The sequence below is a fragment of the Coenobita brevimanus genome, chromosome 51 (assembly GCF_032717465.1).
Source record: "Coenobita brevimanus isolate Jiangsu-jjx chromosome 51, ASM3271746v2, whole genome shotgun sequence".
Classification (NCBI taxonomy): domain Eukaryota; kingdom Metazoa; phylum Arthropoda; class Malacostraca; order Decapoda; family Coenobitidae; genus Coenobita; species Coenobita brevimanus.
Window position 1 is genome coordinate 6,124,980 of NC_137004.1, and position 17,319 is coordinate 6,142,298.

At 41.8% G+C, this 17,319-nt stretch overlaps 1 protein-coding gene across 1 annotated transcript in view; it reads right to left on the minus strand.

The window, feature by feature from the left end:
* The window catches only part of LOC145399979 (lambda-crystallin homolog), a 43,484-nt gene that overhangs the window by 14,705 nt on the left and 11,460 nt on the right, over positions 1-17,319 (minus strand). The window contains exons 5-6 of the mRNA XM_080272477.1: positions 4,334-4,459; positions 3,992-4,149 (exon numbers count right to left, since the gene is read on the minus strand). Coding sequence (XP_080128603.1) covers positions 3,992-4,149; positions 4,334-4,459 — 284 coding nt within the window. The remainder of the gene's footprint in view (positions 1-3,991; positions 4,150-4,333; positions 4,460-17,319) is intronic.

Genomic DNA, 17,319 nt, shown 5'->3' on the forward strand with positions numbered 1-17,319 from the left:
AAGTCATAGTTGGGGCCACAGGTAGACATACGAACACATCCCGTTCTTGCGGCAAAAATTATTTCTTTCCCTCACGCAATTACTCATCAACGCAATGACCTACAGACCTGGGGATACTTCCATTCGCAAGAAGAGGTGATGAGTAATATGGTCTTTAATTTGCTTCCCTAACTGCTACAGTTTTTCAGATATTACGGTTTGAAAACCAGCTATTTTCAGGAAAATTCCCATAGTGAGTGAACAATGGTGCTATAAATAGCCCAGCATGGAGGGGTTAAGCATTAAAACACAATGATGGCAAAATTGTCACATACAAGGAGGGCTGCATACAGACTGATGTGCCATGCGATGAATGCCCATACAATCTACGAATGTTCAAAATGTATGGTCGTAATAAATGTGGCTGGGATCTCTGTCCATGAGTAATTGGCTATGTGACTTAGTTACCAAACTTATAGCCATACTTCACTCCAACATACATGGCAGTACCTCCCAGACAGATTGTAGTCCTGTACACCCAATAAAATTAGTCCTGTCACTTCAAGTAATTAGTCTGAAATGTTGATATTGTTTATGGGCCATCCTGTCATATTAGCACAAATATGATTTTTCACAGCTGTACTGTATTACCTGGACACTAAAACCCCAATATAAAATCAGGTTATGTTCATGGAAAATAAGCAAAAATGGGGGATCATATAGTGTGTGTGTGTGTGTGTGTGTGTGTGTGTGTGTGTGTGTGTGTGTGTGTGTGTGTGTGTGTGTGTGTGTGTGTGTGTGTGTGTGTGTGTGTGTGTGTGTACAGTACAGGCCCTCCCCACTAAAACAATGAGATGAATTTGGGAAAACTTTACGTGTGTGTGTGTGTGTGTGTGTGTAGTACAGGCCCTCCCCGCTATAATGATGGGATGCTTTTGGGAAAACCCATCGTTGAGCTGGGGTATCGTTAACCCCTTAACCGCAGGGTGTCACTTTCGTGACGCTTGGGAGCAAGGGATCATACCGCAGGGAGACACTTTTGTGATTCTGTGTTATTTTGATTTCGCCCGGGCTTTGAAGTGGTGGCTTGTATCATCTATCAGTACTGCCAATGTCCAACACTAGTCAGCACTCCTAATCTCATCTGTACTCCCATCCATTGTTGACAATTTAGCCATTTCTCCCCGTTCTTGACTCCCCTCCATTACCCTATCCTCTCGCCTGCCCGGCCGTGCTACGCTAAGTAAATCTTCCCTGGAATTTTTCACTGATTTCATCCATTGAAAAAAGCTCTATGCCCTATTCTTATACCAAATAATATATACAAGAAAGAAATAAGGTAAATGATAGTGCCATACACCTAGAATTGGCTAATTATCACCTGACAACACCTCACGTGCACTCGTTCACTAATTTTCGCTGTTTATTTCCCCTTGAAATATGCCGTATAATCTATTTTCGTAATAAAAATATACATAAGAAAGGAATGGAGAAGCCTAAGTGATATTTACATTCACCTGGAACTACCTAATTATTGCAGGCCACCACACTGTATTCTAGGCTAAGTAAATCTTCCCTGGAATTTTCCACTGATTTTATTGAAATAAGCCCTATGCCCTATTCTTATACCACATAATATATAAAAAAAAGAAATAAGGTAAGTGATACTGCCATACACCTGGAATTGGCTAATTATCACCTGACAACACCTCACGTGCACTCGTTCACTAATTTTCGCTGTTTATTTCCCCTTGAAATATGCCGTATAATCTATTTTCGTAATAAATACTATACATATAAGGAGGGAAGGGAGAAGCCTAAGTGATATTTACATTCACCTGGAACTACCTAATTTATTATGTATAGTCTTGGTTTCCTGCCAATCATTTCATTGCTATATATTAGCAGGTCTCGTAGGGCTGAAGTTGGTAGTATTGGACCTACCCTAGCCAGGAGGCAGGAGGCCACCACTATCAGTTCACTGTCGTCTTTGAAAGTGGGAGTATGTCTGATTTGCTCTTGCTAACTTCCGCCGCTTTATAGCCCCATGCAAAGGGCCCTGTGACCTTTACCCCCTACTAAACCTCGTGTGGAAAGAGGTAAAGGGCTGACAATTAATAGAGAGTGACTATGATCTTTTTATTGAGTAAAACAGTGCAAGTGGAATTGTAAATAAAGTGTAAATAATGTGTAAACAGCAAGAAAGCAATGAATGTAAATATAAGTGAACAGTGGAAAATAGTTTTATAAGTTATTTCAAGTGACAGTGCATAACACAGTGTAAATAAAATAGAAATGTAAATAATGTAAATAAAGCAACGTTGGGTCTGGTTAGTACCTGGATGGGTGACCGCCTGGGAACACCAGATGCTGTTGGCATCCCTACGTGTCAAGTGGGGTTGGTGGAGGATTAGTGCCCCTCCCTGTAAAAGTTAACTCTAAGCCTTTGGCCACCCCATTTGGGATACATGGCATCTGGCAATGAATGAATGAAAAAGTACAGAACGTAAATAGAAATGTAAATGAGTGGTATTATAAGAATACGAGTATATATATACTAGAAGTAATGAAAGTGAAAGTTTCACTCTAGCATGTATGAATACTATGAGTTATGAGAGTGAAGGTGAAAGTGACATTCACTCTCAATGCCAGTATACAGGACGAGAAAGTGAATGCTACGTATTTTACTGAAAGAAATTGAATCCCTACAGTGACAATAAACTACTATTACTGAAGGAAACTTATGGATAAAGACTGTAGATATATATAAGTGTTATATAGTAACAGAAATATAAACTGTGAGCGTTTTTATGAATAATAGACAACACTAGTGGCGAACGATCGGAAGTGGGATGGTCATACACCCTCATAATTTTCGTTGCTTTCACAGTGTTTTTTGGGGGGAGTATGGATTCCAAACTATTTGAGAATCATAGATTAGTGTTTCTAGTGATAATATCAAGCTGTGGTAATCATATTACGAGTTGTCGGGAAGTGTAAAGTGGAGATTTCGTTACCCAACTTCAGAGGTCTCCACAAGTCCTACGGTACTCGACGAAGGCTCAACAAACACCCAAGGAGAAAGCTGAAGGTATGTGCCATAAGTATATGTGATTTTAATATTCTAGGACTAATAACTGATTTTTGGCAAATATTTTTAGAGAGTCTGTCGGAGCGCAAATATGCCCGCAGGAGCCGCAAGTCAAAGCAAAACAAGCCCGCGGTGTAAGGGTTAAATGGGGATGTTATAACAGCCACAATGCCAATTGTCTGAACACGTCAGCTGGACGGCCGAAGTTCTGGGGAATATTTATGTTTGGATAATGGTTTAATATAGCCAAGGCCCAGTACTTGGATAACAAAGATGACTGGGTACTGCATGTCAGGCTAAATGAGGGATTAGTGTACATAAAATGGCACAATATTATATGATACAGTTTGAGGTACCAACATGACAGATTCACTTGTTTGTCGGAGTTTGCTTACTTCCATAACCATCAGACCCAGATTTCATTCATTCCACAACCATCAAACCCAACTGGCAAAATATACCGCATTTTTAAAAGAGGTATACCTCTACCAATAAACTTATTATAGTTAGACATGCAAAATAGGTTTAATCATGACACTGAACAAACAGGGGGCCTAAGAATGTCAATCAACTGTATAACGGGGATTTGAATGCATTAGTGTTGTGATAAGGAGGGGTGGATTGAGATGGCCTGGGTATGATGAAAGGATGGAAGATGACAAATGTGTGCGGAAGGTGAGAGATGTGAATGTCATGGGTAGCGTTGTGAGAGGCATACCAAAGAAGACCTGGGACAAGATCATAGAGTGTGACCTCAGGGATAACTGACTGAACAGGGAGGCTGCCAGAAACTGAGTAGTATGGACAGCTGCCATTAGGTGACCAAGGTCAACCCAAGCAAGCATGCTGGAGCCTAATAAATGAAGCAAATAAACACAAACACCTGTAATAAAACTTATGTATCACATCCTCTTAACTCACTGAATTCTGTTCACACCAAATCCGACAATCTCCTTGTTGAATGTAATGGGTGCCTGACCAATTTCTTTCATAAGGGCATGGGTGCTGATGACCACATCCTTGCTGGTCCATGGAGCAGGCACCAACTCCACAGCTGGCACATAGTACGGTGGGTTTACCTGTGGATGTGGAAATTGATGGAGATTATTCAAAGATATTAACTAGTCCAAATAACACTTCACAGTAAGAGATTTGAAGATTAATACTAAATATTCATAGTAAACAGTTGATGAATTGCAGTACTAAAGCAAAAACAGCTGAGAAAAGCAGCAAATAAGGTTAAACAACAAAGAGAAGCCTTACGGGATGTGAGACTATAAAGTTGGCCTTGTGGACAAGTTCAGCCGAGATCTTGGATGGGAGAATGCATGAGGTTGACGACCCAAGCACCGTATCTGAGCCCACAATCTGGTCCACCTCCTTCCAAACCTGATATAAGCACCGGGAATACAATTTATCATCACATGCACAGTACACAGATGAGAGAGGAAAGGAAAAAAAAAGTAGAGAAAATAAGATTCTGTAAGGTCTAAAACCCATTTTTTGCCCATGGAAACTGAATTTGCTGGTAGCCTGAGGATGTGATTTTATACCATTTTAACAACACTCCGACGTGTTTTAAATGGTGATGGGAGAAGTCAGTTCAGGCTCAGGAGCTGAGGAAAGGTCATACTCCTTCCTGTATCCAGTTAAATGTCTGACAGCTGGGGAGGAAAAGAGAGTGATCACAGGGAGAGAGCACTTTCACAGAATCTGAATGCAGAGAATAAAAGAAGTGCTGGTATTAGTAGCTGCAGAATGGATGGGATATGAAGAAAAGAGAGATGGAAAGTGGGGATCAATAGGATGGAAGTATGTGACAGTCAAGAAAGTCATGATGAGGGATGCACTGGGAACTGATGGAGTGTGTGGCAAATTTCTGAAATGTGGGTGAGATACAGTACCCTCGCGTCCAACACGGTAATATTGTCATGCATGGGTCCCGTGTTGGACCAAAAACGTGTTGGACAAACAACAGAGCTTATGGGGAAAAATGAATTATGTCAGCAACCCTAGGAAAAGTCACCCTAAATACCTACCATATACCTATACATATATTGGTACTACTGTAATTATAATAAATGATACTGTACTATGAAGGATAACTAACCTTTTAGGATAATGTTGGTGGGCTTGCTGGGAATGGAAGGTGATATCCGAGACTGTAGGTAGTCCTACTGGGTCCCTGGAGGACGGCTGCTGGCGTCACTAGCGGGTAATGGCTGCTGCTCCTCCTCACCCTCCCTCATAAATCCTCTGAAATTCCTCTCCCCTTTCTTCTGCCTCTCGATGGATTCTAGCTTCGTTGCCTGAGGGAGGTGCCGCCACTTCTTGGGGTTCTCAGAAGGCTTCCTAGGCATCGTGAGCAGGGTAAAATGCAGTAGCAAGGGCAGAAAATGCAGCGAGAAAAAAGCACCATCCAATGCGAATTATGCAACTGAGTGGCGCTGTGGCGGGAGAAATTTAAACAAAACATCACGTGAGAGCAGAAGTGTTTTTCACTGGGCGACACCACGATCTCGTCATGATAGCGGGCAAGGGAGGCTACTTGATCAGAAGTTTTGATTGGCTCTCAGTGTCACAGGAACATCCAGTAAGACCGTGTTGGACCAGGGGTGATCGTGCTAGAGGCGAACTCTGCGGATTTCGCCCACTTCTCTGAGCTCCGTCAGTGTTATGCTTACGCACCAGTTTTACAGTACTTAAATCATATTAAATCGTACTAATTTTTTACTCTCTGGGCTGGACGCGAATCGTGCTGGACAAACACGTGTTGGACGCGAGGATACTGTACTGATTAAATGGATGTGGGGGTGGGGGGGGCTCACCATCCACTCACTCGATGTAGCGCTGCTGTCGGGTGTCTGCCCTTTCCTCTCCTCCATCCTTCTTTCCTTCCATTCTCTTCTGTCTTCCTTTACTTCATTCTTTCCTTGTCCTTCTGCCTACGGGTAACTATACACTTCCTCTTCTGTCTTTCTTTCCTTCATTCTTTCCTCTTCCTTCTGCCTGTGGGTGACTCTGCACTGAATGACAAGCCAAATGGCTTCCTGTACACCAGGAAACCATTTACTACACTGGGTGGTAACCATATAACCAAATTTTGGTGCCAGGTGGTTTAGTGAGTACCGGTAATTATTGCGCTCCAATCGGATTGAACCGGTGAAGATTTATATCCAAGGGGTGGGTGGGGTTGATTGCTTATGTAATGCCACTCAGGGATGAGTGAGGCTGGTCACTCTCATCTTAAATGCCCCAGGTGTAACAGTTCCCTTGACAATGGGAAAGAGGGAAGTGTCTGGTATCAGCCTCCTGAGTGTTATGGGAGTTACAGGAAGAACTAAGGAAGCAGTTGGAGAGGAAAAGGGAGGTTTCCACATCAGAATCTAAAAGCATAATAATAATAATAATAAAAAAAAAAGGTAATTGCCTGGACCTGGGACTGTGCATTGGGTGGGGCCTGTGACGTCTCTCTCCCCTTTATTATTTTTACTGATTATGACCAAGTTAAAAGAATGTAATTAAAAGCAAGCCAACAGACACTAAATCACCCAGGGGGATCAGAGTGGAGTTGTGAAATGTGGGAAGAGTGAGAGGAAGTGCGAGGGAAGTGGTTTAGACATTGAGCAGGAGGTGGCTGGATGTGAGATGTGTGCAAGAAGTCTGGTATAGGGGCGGATCAGTCAGAAAGACTGCTGGGAGGGTGTGTTATTACAAGTTGTTTTAGTAAGGTAAGATAGATGGATAAGGTGGTGTGGGTGTGTTGGTTAGGGAGAAATGGATAGAATATGTCAGGAATGTTATAGGATAATAGTAAAGAAAATTTTGTTCAGTGGGAAAATAGTTGCATTTATATTGGCGTATGCTCCACAGGCAGGCTTGGATGAGGCAAAGAAGGACAGATTTTGGGATGACTTAATACATGTGGTAAGTGGTATGGGGGACGGTGAAATTGAAGTTTTGGAAGGGGACTTAAATGGTCATGTAGGTGAAGCAGCTCAAGGATATGAAGGAGTACATGGGGGATATGCATATGGTACAAGACATGAGGAAGGGGAAAGGATACTCGAGTTTGGGGATGCAATGAACATGAGTATGTGCAACACACATTTTAAGAAAAGAGAGAGTAGGTTGATTACCTATAAGTCAGGGGGAAATAGCAGCCAGATAGACTATTTTCTGGTCAGGAGGGCTGATAGGAAGTTAATGAGGGATGCTAAAGTTATAGGGAGCGAGAGGTGTGTGTAGCAACACAAGTTCTTGATAGTGACATGATGCTTATGGAATGAGTAATGAAGAAGAGGACCTGTGCACCTAGAAGAAAAATATGGAAGCTGAAAAAACATGCAGTAAGGGATACCTTCTATAGGGAGATGAGAAGAGTGGTGGCTGAACAGGGAGACATTGACAGAAGTGTTAATGAACAGTGCAGATCCCTCAAGTGCAACCTCTTGAGAGATACTGATTCAGTGCGTGGATGGACAAGAGGCCCACCAAGACATAAACTAACTTGGTGGTGGGATGAGGGTGTAGAAGCTGCAGTTAAGGAGAAAAGAAGGTTTTTCCAGGAATGGAAGAAGGGTGGTAACAGAAAGGAATACTTGGCTGCCAAGTTTAGGGCTAGAAATGAGGTTTACAGGGCGAAGGCTGAGTCACAGACTTTTTCTTCATAACCAAATTGTGTGGAAAGGAAGAACATGATATTTAAGGTAGCAAATCAGATCAAGTGGGAGAATAGGGATATCATAGATGAGCAGTGCATGAGGAATGACGAAGGAAGGGTAGTGGTGAACAGTGGAGATATTAACCCATAGCGTCTGGGTGTCACGTACAGATGACCGTCCAGAGACATCCAGGTAGCGTGTATACGTGATCTAGCGTTTCATGGCATTGTCTGAATAATGCGCGGGTAATTACCACTACAGGTAAACAATGGTAACTCTCCCACATGCATCCCAGTCATGCTCCAGTTACTTGCCTACCTTCGTCATGGACAGACTTAGGCAAAGTTTTCCCTGTGTCTGAATCCTTGGCTGAGCGCCTGCAGCTGTCGGCTTCAACACCAATGAAGTCAATGTGCCAGAAAGGAAAAGGCCTAAGTGAAAGTGCCAACACGGAAATGGTGTTTGTAGTTGATTGTGATATTCTGAAAGTTTTTATTGTGAAGGGATAGTTTAAGCCTTACTTGTGCCACCACACCTCAGCCATGCATACGGACACAGCCACAAAAAACACTAAAAGTTACCCCACTTCCATAGGCTCTCTCTCTGACTCTACGCAACACCCAGACAATCTGAGGCCATCAGCTTGAAGTCAAAAGATTCATGAGCATTATGACAGTTATTTATTTTTGGCTAAGTATTTGCTGCGATATTATGGTTTAAAAAATGGTGATTTTCCAGAAATCCCCAGCCAGGGAAAGGGTCGGCTGAAATAAATGCCGGACACCATGGGTTAGAGACACACGGAGAAAGCATTACATTGGTATATGGAACTATAAACATTCACATTGCACAGTCATATTAGTTATGGTAAATCACACATTTCATATGTTATTTTCCTTACATTACTTGATTTCACAATTAACTTCTATTTACTTACATTTATTTATATTACTTTTATTATTTACACTATTGATACATCATTAACAGTTAGTTCATCACTTGGAAGTTCTCCAACTTCGCCTGGAAGTACGGTAAGTACAACATCTTAGGCAGCGTGGCATGACCCACATTTGTGTCAGGTGGCTACTTTCAGAAACTGTCAGTGCCTGATGTGGATAGACAGTCCATTTTGGTGTAGAGTAGGCAGATGGATGGATCATTTGTAGTATGGGAACGCAATCTGGTGTGTGTATCGCAGCCATAGCCGAAACTATGATGATGGGAACTTGTGGGTCCATGCTAATTTTGCCTATTTTCACATTCATTTTTTTTTTTTCTAAATACTGCATTATACTGGTATAAGGCATGGAAGGGCAGGAGGGGTGTCCATCATACCATTTTCTGTTGCACACGAAGGGCAGACTCAAACAGTTTTGCGCAAATGTGAGAAAAACCATGTCCTTATATATACTGTACAAACTTGGCAATTTAGGGTACTGTGAGTTAGTCTGTCTATACGGAGTTGGCAATTTTGACACTATTGGTTTGTCTGTCTATATACAGACACGGCACGGAATGGGTTAACCCCTAGACGCTGTCATTCTCTAAGTACGGAATACTTTCCCAATACTGCTTGTTTTCAAACCTTGGTATCTCGGAAGTCTACCAGTTAGGGAAACAAATTAAAAACCATGTTACAGTACTCACCAAGTCTTCTTGCAAATAAAAGCATCCCCAGATCTGTAGGTAGTCAATCTGATGAGTAAGGACAAGAAGATGACCAACTTTTGGCATTCAAAGCAGGATACCTTCGTGAGTGTGTGCGCAGCCCAAACTTTGACTTCGCTCTCAATGTGATAACTTCTCCACTACTAGATAAATTAGACACACTGGCATCCAAGGCACGCCCTATGGTACTATCACTGAGCCCTTTCATAGTATCCTTGGCAAGAGGTTTAGCAGGGGTGGATGAGGCAAGCTGTCTGCATGAGGGGGGAATGGAATTGGGCGAGAAGTCTCAGACAGCATAGTTCAGCACCTGGCTAAGTCACAGAGAAGACTGAGGTACGTTTGTGTGAGGTGGCAAGAGTTTCTCCCTACCCTTTGGTGATGAGATCAGGTGGCAGCCACTTCAAACTATGGCGTGAAAACAACTGCGATTCCTACCATCACCTGGTGATGTCTGTCCATCAAATTTGCTTTGGTCCTGCCCAATACTCAGCGGGAAGGGGTTAAATGTTGGTATTAGTGTTGTGATGAGGTGGGGTAGATTGAGATGGTTTAGCCATGTTGAAAGGATGGAAGATGACAACTAGGTGCAAAAGGTAAGATGTATGAACACTGACAGTATGGCTGCAAGATGCAGACAAAACATGACTGGGATAAGTCACACAGTGTGACCTTAGGGATAAGGAACTGCACAGGGAAGCTGCCAGAGACTGAGCAGCATGGAAAGCCACCATTAAGTGACCATGGAAAATGCCTGCATGCATGTTTGAGCCTTTACAAACAATACAAAACAAAATGACTGAAACATATCGATGTACCATGCCTCCAGGTTGTTCAACAAATGCTGTATACTGTGTATAGATGATGTGAAAAAAGAAATACAGTAAAAGGAAAGACTGGCGATGCTGGAGTGTCCCCAGTGAGAAAGGGCAGGGTTTGGACACTACCTGTACAGCTGCTTAAGATAATATTCCATTAACCCATAAACTGTGACACTGCTCAATGGAGGATGTGGCCCTGACTGCAACAATACCTCAAAAGAACCCAATCAAAATTTAATTCTGCACACAGTTTTCCCTGGTACAATAAAGCCATTGTAGGTATTGCCAGTACATATAAACTCTCAATTACCTATCACCGCATTTTCTGGCATACTTCATTATCCATCACAGCCAATGGCTGAATTTAAGACAATTCCCTGGGAAGCCCCCAAATTAACATCTGCACCAAGTGCTCTGTCACTCAAACACGATTTCCTGGCAGTTTAACTCATTACTTGGAAATTTGTCTCACAATAGATTGCTTCATTTCATCCTGATTTCTTAACTGCATGAACCTTCTTTTTGCTATCACTTCACGTTCCATATTCAATGAAACACCAAAAACTTAGGCCCCAGGCTATCGACACAAAGTATTCCTCAGTATGCCTAACCCAAGCCTTGCGGATGGACTTGCCATACAACCTCCATGACAGGGTTCATTGTGGGTTGAAATGAGACTAAAGATGTATTAAGTTGACTCCATATGACCTTGACTTTGCTGACCTAATCAGTTCATCGTCCCTTCATACTGTACCACTGACAAATGGTTGGTTGAAATTCACCAAGGGGTTCAGATTTCACACCCACATCCATAGGACCTTGAACTTTGACACTCTGACCTTGCTGACCTAATCAGTGCATCATCCCTTCATACTGTATCACTTACAAAAGTTTGGTAGAAATCTGCTCAGGGTTTCAGGATATCATACCCACATCCATATGACCTTAACCCTTGACCCCTTGACCTTACTGACCTAATCAGTTCATCATCCCTTCATACTGTATCACTGACACAAGTTTGGTCGAAATCCATCAAGAGATATCACGCCCACAAGATACACTAAGCCAATCCCATTTGACCATGATCTTTGACCCCCTGACCTAATCAATTCATCATCTCTTCATACAGAATGACTAGCAAAAGTCTGGTGGAAACCTGTCCATGGGTTCAGGAGATATCACACCCTGAAAAGTGTCACAGTTGCACGGACCTGCGCACACACACATGCATGGACAGACCAACCACTTAATGCCTCCTCCACCATAGGTAACCAGAGGCATAATAACAGTACAGTACTGCAAGGTAGATGATCGAATTCAGCACCATGAATCCCACTACCAAAAACACTGCTTTTGATATTGAGATATTTGGCAAGCTCACTTAGCCTGGAATTTATCTTATTGTAGATGGCACTGGCCACATTTTCTTAAGACTCGGATCATCATAGGAACAGAAGGGAACGTAATCAAACAAAGCTGAACAAAACTAAGGAGGTAGAATAGCCTCTCAGATCCAAGGCGCTCCACCACCACAACAAGCCGAACAAAATGGAATAAACCATGATGACATCATCACCAGTTGCTGCCAATCAGCAATGAATTTATATTAAATATTTTGCTTCAGATTCATGTAAAATAACAGCTTGAAATGTAATAGGACAATATAAACTGAATATGAATGGTCATTCTTTGGTCACAACTTTGGCTCTGTTATACATGCACCACTCACTAATATTCAGTTTGGTTGTTTCTGCAGTTCATATTTTTCACACAGTGCACAAAGATTACATCATGAACAGTCAGATAATTATCATTTACCTATGGTACAGTATTTTGTATATGATGTTACGCAGGAGTGCAAGGATAGTTACAAAATTTTCCCCAAAGAACTACACAAGTTAACACTGCATGTAGGGTTTGTGTGTTTCCTGAAGACACTTGTTTTGTTTGCTTCTGTTTCAATGCCCCTGCTTAAGAAAATGTTGCATTTATTTATTTCTAATCTGCTACCTGTATGTCCCTATCCTTTGTTTTCCTCTCATTTTTTATATGAAATATGTATATTCCTCCTCCTAAATCACATTTCATACCATTTTTTTCCTTGTGTATTTCGTCACAAAATGTTTGACAACATGTCGGTCTGTCCTCTCCCTACAGTTGCTGCTCTCCTGTCTGCAATGGCAGCCATACTGTGAATCCTACACGGAATTTATCAAGAAATTCTTCAGTTATTCTCTGGTGAGTTTAATCCCCCTAACATTTTCGGTTTTAATTCTGTCACTCGTGTAACACATTTCACCCGTCTCTCTCTCTCTCTCTCTCCTCATGCTTGATAGGTCTGCCTGTCCTTTTTCTTTCTGCTTTGCTAACCTGCCTCACCCTGCCTGACTCTGCTTCTTGGGGTCAGATGGCCAGTGTGTTTGGAAGTATACAGGGTACAGTACAATACAATGGCATTTTATCAGGCTTATTACACCATTTAAGGGTGGTGTTTTTTCTACATCTCAACAGTTATACAATACAGGTATAGCATTTTATAGAGGGTTAGATCCCCTTTGTGAGGTACTAGGTCACTATCTGTTAGTATGTCACCTTCCAACACCCCTTTGGTCACCATACACAGGATGATTGAGGGTTTGCTGTGTGACACTGAATTAATTGATAAGCTTCTCCAAGAAGAAAAACATGAAGGTTAGCACGAGCTATTATTATTTAATTGGAGTTTAGGATGCAGATAAAAACCACATAGTGTTATGCTACAAAATATACAGCAGTCACTGGTGAGAAAGATTAAAGGAGGTTCATCGAGGGAAGCAGATAAAGAAAACAACAAAGCAAGACAGTATATGTCAGCACTGTCATGAAAATATGTACGTAAGAGCAATCCTCATCCAAGGATATTATCACATGGTGGGAGTCACCTATTTGCTTGGACGGCAGGGCTGCATCCAGCCCTTTGAAAAAGGAAAGCTGAGATTCCTACCACAATTCCATCATCATGCACTTAAGCAAAAAAAAAAAGAACAAGCAGTTATAATTACAGTACCCTACTTTCATCATAGGAGTACAATAATACTGTATAGGCAAATACAAGTGCAAATAGATATTTACCACACAGATTTTGGCAAACAACATTTGTTCTTTTATTACAGTAATCATGGATATGCCAAAAATTGCTCCTCCTCTATAGCTGTGCCTGGAATGTCAAAGGGAAAAAATATTATTTGAAACCTTAAGGCATGTGGTGGTTACAAATATCCAAGTCTCAGTCATTTTAGACCTGAGAAGAGTCTTCCCAGCATCCATGAAACCCTGGTAATGGTCAAAGAGGTAACTTCTCTGCTTCTTGTCTAACCTGAAAGGATGAGGGGTGGAAAGGAAACTATAGGAATGGCTTTAAGAGGTTCATTAGTTCATTTTTGAAGGCTCCAATAAGCTTGCATGCATCAGCCTTGATCACCTAATGGCAGCTCTCCATTCTGCACCATCTATTGCAGCCTCCCTGTTCAGTCCCTTAACCCTGAGGTCACACTTAATGACCTCGTCCCATGTCTTTCTCGGTCTACCCCTCGCTACCCCACCCCCAATATTAACACTTCTCACTTTCTGAATCCAATTATCATCCCCCATTCTCTCCACATGCCCAAACCATCTCAATCCACCTCTCCTCATCACAACACCAATACACTTCAGTCCCATCCTGCCTCTCAACTCTTCCAACATAAACCCAGCCCCCCCAGGCCTTGCACGCTGGGATGCACTGCACATCCACCTAATCATTGTCATTTCCATACGTTTGAGCCTGCGAATATCCTCTTCCTTTACTGCCCAGGCCTCACTACCATAAAGCATTACACTCCTAACACATGCTGCATACAAAGACCCCTTAGCACATAGGGAGAGTCCTCTCAGTGTCAGGAGAGGCAACAGCTCCCTGAACTTCTTCCAACCACTTCTCACCCTAACCACACAGCTAGCTCCAGCCCCACCTCCAGCACATAACATGTCTCCCAGATAACATAATTCTTCCACACACTCAAGAGACTCACCAGCCAGTTCAATCCATTCACACCTGTCAATCTCCACCTGCTCTCCCTGACACGCCACACACATAAAATCAGCATTATCTTGCATCCTCAGATACCACTACATCTCTTGTGCACCCATTCATTACAAACACTAAACAAGATGGAATTACTTCCCACGCCCTTGTGGCAAACTGCACAAGGCCACGTGCCTTCATCTGTGACAGTACCGCCACCAATGCTAGATATCATCACTTTTGTTTTAATTGCATTTACCCTTAGCCTAAGCCATTATGCCCCATACCATCTCTCCATTTCCTAAATTTTTTCTCCGCCTCCCTTTCATACTCTGCAATCAACACCAAATCATCAGCATACAATATCTCCCACAGAAGTCCATTTCTGAAGTCACGTGAGAGGGCTTCAAGTACCATGATAAACAACATCGGACTCAAAACTGGCCCCTGATGCACACCAACATTCAAGGAAAACTCATCACTCAACTCTCCGTGCACTCTTACCTGGGTGTGAGCACCCACATATGTGGCCATAACCACCCTAACCAGCCACTCCTCAATTCCAAGCTTTCTCATTGCCCACTTCACAACCTCTCTAGGTACTCTGTCAAAGGCCTTTTCCAAATCAACAAAAACAGAATACAGATCCCTCTTCTTCCCAATATATTTTTCCTGAAGCTGTCGAACAATATTTTTTTTTTTTTTTTTTTTTTTAAATAACAGAACGGAGGAAGGAAAAACAAATGGAGAAAAAAAATAATCCATACACCAGATTACTGGTGCCCTCTGTTCATAAAATATCTGTAACAGTTAGACTTGAACAGTTGTAGGTTGAAATTTGGAGGAAAACAACTCTGGGGAAGCGAGTTCCAGAGAGATGCAGTTCGGGGAATGAAAGAATTCTGATAGGCAGAAGTTCTGCAATGTGGTTGAGTGCCATTCCAGTCATGAGCGCTACCAGATGCCCATGTAGCACGAGGGAAGGCATGGAGACGTGGCACCATGGACGCAACTTCGTCTGAGCATTTGCCAAAAAAATATCTGTAAAATAATGCAAGGGAGGCAACATTCCTTCTTATTTGCAGGGGAGGTAGTTTATATGTAATGGCAGGGTTGTTAATGATTCTAACAGCTTTATTCTGAATTTTGCCTAGTTGTCTTAATGCAACCTCTCCACAACCATTCCACAAGGGTGAGCAATATTCAAGCTGAGAGCGCACATGACTCTTATAAATTATAGCTAACTGCTCATCGGCGAAGAAGTTACGGACTCTGTACAATAATCCAAGTTTCTTTGAGGCGGTTTTAGCAAGTGATCTGACATGAGAGGTCCAGCTGAGGGCACTGTTAAGTGAGACACCAAGAATTTCAATACTTTTGGAGATGGGAATATTAGTAGCACTGAAGGTAATGTACGAATCTGGCAATATCTGTCTATTAGTAAACTGTATATATTTAGTTTTACTAGCATTAAAAGAGACAAGGTTGTTTTGTCCCCATTCACTGATTGTAGATAGATCTTGATTTATGGAGATGGCTGTATTGAGTTGAGAGGTAGAGATATTAGACTTTGTAAATGGATGTCTGAGTGTGAATGAACTATGTAGTGTTGAGTCATCTGCATATGAGTGAATGGGATTGTGAGTGACAGATAAGAGATCATTAATATGAACCAGAAATAGGGTTGGCGCCAGAACTGATCCCTGTGGCACGCCGGCGTTAATTGAGTGGAAATTCGAATATACATCATCTACTTTTACTCTTATTTTCCTGTCACTAAGATAAGAAGAAATCAAAGGAACAAAAGACGTTAGTCCATAGCAAGGGAGTTTGGACAGCAGGGAATGGTGCCATACTCTGTCGAAAGCTTTAGAGATATCAAGAGCTACTGCATGAGTTTCTCCAAAAAGATCAATTGATTGTTGGATGGTATGAGTTAAAAGCGATTGAGTATGTCAATGGTGGATCTTTCTTGGCGAAAACCGTATTGTCTATCATTAATTAAGTTGTTGGATTCAAGATGTTTAACTATGTGCTTATTAATTAAAGTTTCAAATACCTTACCAAGAGAAGATGTGATAGCTATTGGTCTGTAATTGGAGGGGTCAGACGAACTTCCTTTCTTCGGAACTGGGTGGATATTGGCTTCTTTCCATGAATTTGGGAATAAAGAAGTACGTATGCATAGTCTGAATAATTTAGCTAGGACAGAGGCAAGTTCAGGGGAACATTTTTTCAAAACAAATGACGGAATTCCATCTGGACCTGGAGCTTTGTTGGTAGGTAAATTGTCTAGGATGGACTTTACAAATCTTGTCTGTATTTTAAGTGGGGCAATTTCGGGAGAATCAAGTTCCAGTACTGATACATTCTGGCTGGTATCATCTATGGTAGAGTTTCTTGCAAAGGTACTAGCAAAGATATCTGCTTTCCCACATGGGTCATTTGTAATATTGCCATCTGAAGATTTTAGTGGGGGAATGGAAGATGACTTGTTGAAGTTATTATTGAAAGAATTAAGAGTTGACCAGAATATTCTATTGTCATTAGGGTTGTTAAGTAGTTTTGATGCTTGCTTTTGAAGAAAGTTTGATTTAGATAGATTTAATACAGCTTTTGCATGATTTCTAGCAATTTTAAATTGGGAGAGTGATTCAGGTGTTTTTGATTTTAAGTAAAGAGTTATATGCTAATGACTTTTGGGCTGTTGCTCTGGCACAATTGCCATCAAACCATTTTGGAGAGTTTGATCTTTTAGTGAATTGTTGACTTGGTATGAATAAATCCATACCAGCTAGTATTAAGTCACAAATGTGGGACTGGGTAGAATTGGGATCACTAGAGAAGAAAGACTGCCATGGAACATCAGCAAGATAATTTCTAAATCCATCCCAGTCTGCCCTGTCAAAGTGCCATCGGGTCACCCTGACAGGTTCGGAATGGGGAGATGTAGGAGGGTTAACTAATGAGGCTTTGATGAGATTGTGGTCAGAGGATCCAAGTGGTGACAGTACCTCTATCCTGTATTGATCTGGATTATTTGTCAAGAATAAA